The following is a 9,124-nucleotide window of genomic DNA, read 5'->3' on the forward strand; positions in this document are numbered from 1 at the left end:
TACTTTCAAGTTAAGAAAAAAAACGGACAAAAGGGAACCCTCTCTTTAATAATAAGAAGTCTGGAAGAAAGAAACCTGTGCAAAAATCATAAAATTATATACCGAGTTCCCATTTACGGACAACCCTCCACTTTCAATTTAAGAAAAAAAAAATTGACAAAAGGGAACTCTCTCCCCACCTTCCCTCCATTCTGACCTGATATCGGACTATCAAGTACCCTATATTAATTTCACAACTACTCAATGGTCGCTATAAATTCTATCGAAGTAAATCGACAAAGTTTATTTCAATTTTCCCCTTCCCCAACCAGATATCGAAAAATCATATATTAATTTAAAAATCATGTATAAATTTCATCACCTCCTCCCACGTTCCCTGTAAATTTCAAGTAGATCGGAGATGTTTAATTTTTTCTCTATTGTTTTAAAGGTCCTCTGTAAATTTCAAGTAACTCGGTAAAGTTTAATTGTTTCTCTGTATGTACTTAAGAGAATGGGATGTCTCCCTATGCCCTTTTATTTTTATTAAAAAAATCAGGAACCTGATATAAATTTCATAACCTCACCCATTTTTCCGTAAAATTTCAGTCGGGGGAGTTTAGTTTTGTTTTCACTGTACTTTTAAAAAAAGTAGGGCAAAGGGGTGGTCCTCCTCCCCGACCAAATATCGAAAAATAATGTAGCGGATTTTTGTCTAGATGCCAACCGCAACATTCAAGGAAAATTTCAAGCAAATCGCATAATTTTGTTCAAAGTTTCAAAAAGTAGGGCAAGGGGGAGGTCCCCCTCCCCGTCCGCATATGAAATCATCAGGTAACCCATATTAATTCCATAACCTCACCGCATGTTCCCTTTAAATCTCAGATAATTTAGAGAATTTTAGTTTTTTCACTGTACTTTTAAAAAAGTCGAACAAAGGGGAGGTCCCCCTCCGCCGCCAAATATCGAAATATAAAGTAGCGGATCTTTGTCTAGTTGCCAACCCCAACCTTCAATGAAAATTTCAAGCAAATCGGTCAACTTTGGTCCAATTTTCAAAAAGTCCGACAAAGGGGAGGTCCCCCTCCGCGACCAGGTGTCAAAAAATGAGGTACCCTATTTTCACCACATGAACGTCCCCTATGGTCTCTGAAAGTTTCAAGTAAATCGGTTCAGCCGTTTCGGAGCCAACTCGGTTCATACAAACAAACAAACAAATAAACAAACATAGATTGAATTTTATATATATAGATTACTCTTTTTTAAACTATTTGAAAAAAAGAAAACAAAATATTACGCATTAAAATACAAAAAAATGAAGTAAAAAAACTTCCTGGGTAGTTAAAATAGTTAACTTCTTTGTGACATTTTTGGAAGTGCTTTTAAAGTTGTGCCTTTAGAACAACTCCCAATTTTTTGCTGGGAAAAGTGTGGAACTACTCTACTGGAAATGGATCAACCACAGAACTGGTACAGGACTAGTCCCTGGTGTGTATGGACCAGTCCTAGTTCTGATCAAAATGTATAGAAGGGACCGTCCACTTTAACATGGGTTTGTCATTGACGGAGTAAACTTACATTTTAGGACGCGTCTTGGACTCGTCCCAAAGGACACATCCTGGGACAATTTAGCAGGAGCAACCCATAAACAGGTCCTCAGGAACCAGTATCGGACAAACTCTTAGAAAACTCTTTCAATTTGGGCTCCTAATCGAACCCGAAATGAAAAAAAAAAAATTGAAATATATCGAACAAAAGGTTATTCTGATAATTTTATTTCACTAAATGTGAAAATTGCAACTAACTGGAGCACAGGTACCAGTTCTGTGATAGGTCCGTCAGTGGCAATTTGCAACAATTTCCCGTAGGGTACTTTTAGTTGCTTTATTATAAATTGATTGTCAAGTTATTTTGATGTCTATTTTTTTATTCAATTTTATGAAATAAAACATTAGTTGAACCTATAAGTTCAGTCTATAAAGTTTTAGCTAGGGGGGCTATAGCCCCCCCCTAGGAAAATTGTCTAGCTACGCTAATGAAAAATTTTATATAGTAGAACGTAATGTTGAACATTTTTTCGGAATCTTCCGACCATATCTGGAAAAAAAACTTTGATCGAAGCAGGAATCGAACCCACGATCCTTGGCATGCAAGTCGGACGTAGCAACCACTGATCCACGGTGCCCAACTAAATGTATTTTTCTGTTAAATAAACTTTGTTTAATCGGCTCGTGGGCGCCGCAAGCTATGATATATAAATATAACTTATATGGGTAATTGTCTATTGATGACAATAACGGCTACATAGCTCAGTGGATAGTGTTTTGGCTTACAAATTGCATGATCCGCGGTTAGATTCTCCGTCCTGGCGAAAGGTAAAAAAAAAAAATTAAATTTATAAAATCGTATAATTTCTTCTACATTGTTTGTATTACAGAAAAAGGTGCTAAGAACTAAAAAACTTCATGGAAGTGAAAAAGATGTGAGGGAAAATGCAATTAGCCAGAAAAAAATTTTTTTTAGGAGTTAGTCTTTATGAAATTGTTTTTACATCCTGGAAAAGAATAAACGTTTATCACAAAAAGTATATACTTTTCTTCCAAATACACTTCCTTTCAACGAAAAGCAAATGAGAAACGAACTTTGTTTGTCTAAAATTTCGTTTGGGAAGAAAGAATTATTTTTTTGCGTGTAGGGAGTTTTAGAATTTGAGACTCATGCATGCACAAATTCGTTTTTTGTTTGCAGACAGGTCTAGGCATAAGATGGGTTACGGCGTAATTTTTTCCATGTGTTTGCACAGAACCACAAAGTTGATATGTCGCCCGTAGAACAACTTAGATTTTCTTTATATTTTTACCCGTTCAAACATTGCCTTTTTAAAAACCCAACGACCGAGTAAAAATTCAGTTTAAATAATTTGTTTTATTACAATAATTATTTTCAATGTAACTATGCCGAACAACAAGAGTTAATATTCTATTTGTTTTAATATAACAAGTTCAAACATTGTTTTCCTTTATTCGAGCAACGCGTTGGTGACAAACAATAATCGACAACTAACTTTAACTTTGATCATCTCTTCCCACTGAACCACGAAAAGAACCAAAAGATGACAGTTATTGATATGTATGTATGTACATACATACATGCATTCAACCAATGTATCAAATTTGCAAGCATTATGAAAAACAAATAACAAGCAAAAGCATAAACGATATTTATGCTTTGTTGTTGTTGTTGTTTTCTTCAACTATACCCACGACCAACATAAGCAGTGGGAAGAGATCGATCAAACCAAAACAAACTATAATAACTAATGTAACATTAAATGATCGAAAACAAACGAAAAACGAATATAGGTCATAGAACTAAAAGAGAGTAAAGTAAATAAACGAAATGAATTTGAAAGTAAATATTAGGGTGGGGAAACATTAAAGGGATGTAAATAAAATTTAAATAAAGAACAATTAAACGACTAATAAAATAAATAGTGAAGAATAAATAAAATAAAAACAATAAATTAATAAATATATAAATTAAAGTAATATAAATGACATAAAATACGATCTGCCCCAACATTCTCCCGCCGTTGAAACCTCCATGTTTCAAACCTCTTCATTATTTGGTAGGGGAGCCACTTTGTGAATTGGCCGAGTACAAATTCCAGATTTAGTTTTCAGTTCAACCACACGAACCTTTCCATCACGGCCTAGAATAGGTTTTGTAACACGAGCTAGTAACCATTGTTGTGGCGGAGTGTTGTCTTCATGTATTAGAACTAGTTGCCCTTCTTTTATGTTGTTATTGTCTTTGAACCACTTTGACCTTTGTTGTAAAGATAGCATATAATCTCGGGACCACATTTGCCAAAATTGTTGTTTCAAAAATGAGACCCTTTGCCACCGAGACAATAATGATGATTGGGATGAATCGATATGTTTATCGGGAACTGCAACCAATGAAGAACCAATAAGCAGATGACCAGGCGTTAGGGCTTCACCATCATTGGGATCGTTTGATATTGGAGCGATGGGGCGCGAATTTAAAATTGCCTCAACGTCAATTATGACTGTTTGTAGCTCTTCGAAAGTAAGATATGCTTTGCCAACGTTCTTTATAAGTAGCGTTTTTGTAGATTTGACGGCTGCTTCCCACAGTCCGCCAAAATGTGGGGCACGGGGAGGTATAAAACAAAATTCGAAACCAAGTTGACAACAAAGTGATTTCATGTCGTGGACCACATCATCTCGAAAAAGACTTTCTTTTAATTCTTTGATTTGGTTACGTGCTCCAACGAAATTAGTGGCGTTGTCGCAATACAACTTTTGGGGTATGCCACGTCTTCCAACAAATCTTTTGAGACACAAGATGAAATTGTTTGTCGATAGGTCCGAAACTAGTTCTAAATGAACTGCCTTGGAAGTGAAACACACAAATACAGCTATGTATGTTTTATAAGGCACTTTTCCTCGGATACGGTACGACGTCATGAATGGACCACAAAAATCAACACCAGCAATCAAAAATGGGCGTTGAGCTCGAAGTCGATCTGATGGCAAATTTCCCATCAACTGTTCCATCAATTTCGGTTTGTAATGAAAACAATGAACGCAATTGCGAACAACTTTGCGTACAACATCTCTGGCGTTTACAATCCATATTTTCTGGCGCAATAGTCCCAACAACACTTTTGCTCCAGCGTGTAAATGTGAGCGATGAACATGCTCAATATACAATTTAACGAAGCGATGGTCTTTTGGTAATAGTGCTGGAAATCTTGCATCATATGGAATGGGCGCTTGGGACAAACGACCACCAACACGAAGAATTTTGACTGTGGTTGCTCCAAGTGTCATCTCATGTACAAATGGTGAAAGTTTTTGAAGCGATGGGTTTACCAGACCACCATTACTCAGTGATTTGATATCGGCACCAAAACACCACATCTGGATGTGAGCCACAATTCTCCAAAAACCTTCTTCTAATTCATCTGGGGACAAATGAATTACATCAGAAATATTCACATCTTTCTTAGCAGGACATCTGTTGAATATACGAAAAATATAAGCAATTATTCTAATAAATTTAATATAGGAAGAATGCTTATCGAGAAGGTCATCTATGATGTTGACTTCTGATGAATTTGCCACAAAAACAGCTGCCTTTCTACGTTCGAGAATTTCGATGTTCAATTGTTCTTCAGTTCCGGGCCATTTTGTAATATCTTCTTCCAAAAACGAAGGGCCACTAAACCAAATGGTATTAGAAATTTCCTCCGCGCTACATCCACGCGAAACCACATCAGCAGGGTTACTCTTCGAAGGGACGTGTCTCCAGCTAACATTTCTTGTTTTCTCCTGTAGTTCAGAAATACGATTTGCCACAAAACAATTCAACGTCGACGAATGTAATTTAAGCCATTGTAGTACGATTTTGGAATCAGTCCAAAAATATATCGATGAGACAAAACTTGAAATTTTTGGTTGTATTTTGAGCCATGTGTTATTCAGCAATACTGCTGCGCACAATTCGAGCCGTGGTAGTGATTGTGCCTTAATTGGGGCCACTTTGGATTTTGCAATTAAAAGGGTCGTTTTGTATTCTCCCTTAAGACAAACTCGATAGTAAATACAACAACCATATGCTCGTTGCGAGGCGTCAGCAAATCCGTGAATTTCTCCAAGAGTATCATTTGAGGTTAAAACATACCTGGGGACTTCAACTTTATGTATGTAATTTAAATCCGATTTAATTTGGAGCCATAATGATTTAAGATGTTCAGTTAATGGGTCATCCCATCCAATGTTTTGCACCCACATTTCTTGAAGAAGTATTTTGCATCGAATGACAATGGGGCTCAATAGTCCAAGCAAGTCATAGATTTTTGATACAATTGACAAAACAGATCTTTTTGTAGGATTCATCACATCTGGTAACTCGAATCGGTAAGTAAAAACGTCCTCCTTGGGTTTCCAAGACATACCCAAGGCTTTTGCAACTTCATCTTCACTTGTTTTAATGGTGATTTCTGCATCTTGATTTGAACCGAACATGATGTTATTGCTGTTCCATTTTGCTAACTCAAGGCCATGGAAACTTAATATTTTTACTAGCTCGTTTTTCTTTTGAGCCAGCGTTGCAAGGTCGTCAGCGCCGGTGAGTACATCATCCACGTATAAATCGTTGCGCAAAACTTCAGAACCACAAGGATGCGAGTGCGAATATTTATCTGCAATGAAAAACAAACTACGAATCGCCAAAAATGGGGCGGCAGATAAACCGTAGGTAACAGTATTCAGTTGATATACCTTTAAATGTTCATCTTTTTGATTTCTCCACAATATGAGTTGATATTTTCTATCATTTTCATCTATTCGAAATTGTCGATACATTTTAGAAATATCAGCAGTAAAAGCATACTTGTGTAAACGAAACGAAAATAGTGTGGTGATCAGGTCTTGTTGTATTGTTGGTCCAACCATCAAAATATCGTTCAATGATTTATTTGACGAACTACGAGAAGATGCATCAAATACAACTCTAATTTTTGTTGTAGTACTTTGTGGTCTCAAAACACAATGATGTGGTATTATGTAATAGGTACCACATAACGGTTGATTATAGAGCGACATGTGACCCAGGGACAAATACTCATCCATGAATTCTTTATACATTGACTTCAATTGTAGATCACGATCTAAACGTCTTTCCAGGGACAAAAAACGTTTTCGAGCAGCTTCGAACGAATCGCCGAGACATTTGGGATTTTCTTTAAATGGCAAGCGGACCACAACTCTTCCATCAAAATCTAATTTAACATTTTCAACAAAGTGATTTTCACATGCTGCTTCTTCTTCGGACAACATATTGGGATTCTTTTCGTATTCTTCTACTTCCCAAAATTTTTTTAGAGTTTTATCAAGATCCACTTCTAAAGAATTGACCATCAAATTGCATGTAAAATTAGATCTCGCTTGACCAGTACTTGCGATACCACCAACAATGTATCCAAAAACAGTATTGGTAAGGTTTGGCATACCATATCCAAGAGAAATTCGACCATCAAGTAATAAATCAAAAAATACTTCAGCACTCAAAAGAATGTCAATATGTTGCGGTTTGAAAAACAATGGGTCAGCTAACGGTATATCGGTGGGAATTTTCCAATTTGAAGTATATATGTACTCACCGGGCTGTACAGATGCAATTGTTGGGGTAACAGCAAAAGTTGAGGACCACTGGAACGAACTAATTCTTGATTTTATTGTAGCGGACACGGTAAATTTAATTCTGGTTCTAACTTCTCCAATTCCCGAAACTTCTTGTGAATATGGTCGAAATTTAAGCCGAAGCCTTTTTGCAGTTTCTTCTGAAATGAAATTGAGTTCGGAGCCGGAATCAAGTAAAGCTCTTACCGGTTGAAAAGTTCCACAATAATCTTTGATGAGAACCACAGCAGTCGGAATGATTGCCCTTTTACATGAGCGAGCCACAAGCGAAACTGGATTTTGATTACTAGTTGAAGGTTGCACTGTAGTAGTATTCGAAATGGTTGACTGTCCCGAGTTGTCTGGACTAAAAATGTGCAACACTGAGTGGTGAGTTGAATTACAAAATCTGCAACGTGATTTTGATGGACATTTTGAAACCATATGCCCCTTTCGCAGACAATTAATGCACAGGCCACCGCGTTTTACAAAATTAAAACGATCGGGAACTGCTATTGCCGAAAACGAAGAACAAGTTTGCAGATAATGATCAGTTGAATTACAATATACACAATTTGGATTTGAATTGACGAAAGTATGGGCAGTGCGATTAAAATTTTGCTTGGGCTTGACAAGTTTTGCTTTTTCACCAAATTCTGTCCTTTTTCCATGACTTTCGAGAAATTGACAACGAAGACTCAAAACATCATAGCAACAATCCCAAGAGGGCAACGATTTATATTCTTGTTTTTCATCATAATTCTGTTTCGTATCTGCATCCACTTTATTCAAAACCAAATGTACTAAAATTGCGTTCATAACATCTGCTTCAGACCCAAGCGACAACAAAGAACCACGAACAGCCGAAACAGTGTCAATAATATTCCGCAATGATGAGCTATCACCTTTTGCCATTTTCGGAATATCGAAAAGAGTGTTGATATGTTCCAAAAAAATCAATACCTTATTGTCATAACGTTCCTGGAGCCGTGTTAGTGCTTTCGGGTAGTTTTCCTCTGACACTTGAAAAGCTTCAACAACTGCCAAAGCGGGACCACTGAGACAGTTCAATAAATAATTGAATTTATCAACTGGGGTAATAGTTTGATTTTCATGGACCATGTTGTTAAATGTCGAAATAAATCTTTTATACTCGCCATATTTTCCATCAAAACGAGGCAATTTCAACGAAGGCAAACGAGATTGTGTTGAAATTCCGGCAATTGAAGCATTCATCAAAGTAGTATCACCAGGTATAGAACTACGACTTTTGTTCAGAAGGCCCAATATTTTTGCCTTTGCTGTTATGAAAAGTTCTTCCAAATCACTCCTCGATGTGTCAGCCGGACTAAGTGTTTCTATTTGAGTTTGGATGTGGCACAACTGTTTGAAGTATGATTCCAAAATTTGCAAACGACACTCTAAAATAGTGGAATCTACTTTTGCACCATCTTTTTCTACCTTTTTATGCATGTTGCTGATATTCCTCTTCATAGAGCTACGTTGCTGTTTAAGAGAAGACAAATCAGCACCACTTGCTTCTTCAGAAGCATCATTATCGTCTCTCGTCATTTTGCAAACTTAAGAGAACGTCAACGACGAAAGAGAAAATTGCGTTTCTTATATTTCAGGAACAACAATTTTGCAATTAGCGCTTTCCAATAAATATGGCGCTAATTTCCACTAAATTGGAATTTTATGTATCACCAAGCCAAGCTTTATAATTGTTACCTAACAACAATTCACTTTGATTCTGCTAAGAAACTCCGAGTTGAATTTCTTTCAAAATAATTACGACGGCAGCAATTAAAGTTGGTGTCCAAAGGTACAAAACTAACAGGATTTAACATCAGCAGTAGGGGCAACGAAAGCACGAATAACACAACAATGATGAAATACCCCACACCACTTCAAATGTACGAAAACCTTTTTCC

General features: G+C 36.6%; 1 protein-coding gene across 1 annotated transcript; it reads right to left on the reverse strand.

The window, feature by feature from the left end:
• Positions 1-3,587: 3,587 nt before the first annotated feature.
• LOC142242540 (uncharacterized) lies at positions 3,588-8,762 on the reverse strand. The gene has a single exon (XM_075314117.1). The coding sequence runs from the start codon at positions 8,760-8,762 to the stop codon at positions 3,588-3,590; it is 5,175 nt and encodes a 1,724-aa protein (XP_075170232.1).
• Between the last annotated feature and the right edge of the window lie 362 nt (positions 8,763-9,124).

This window comes from Haematobia irritans, unplaced genomic scaffold (genome assembly GCF_050003625.1).
Source record: "Haematobia irritans isolate KBUSLIRL unplaced genomic scaffold, ASM5000362v1 scaffold_37, whole genome shotgun sequence".
NCBI lineage: Eukaryota > Metazoa > Arthropoda > Insecta > Diptera > Muscidae > Haematobia > Haematobia irritans.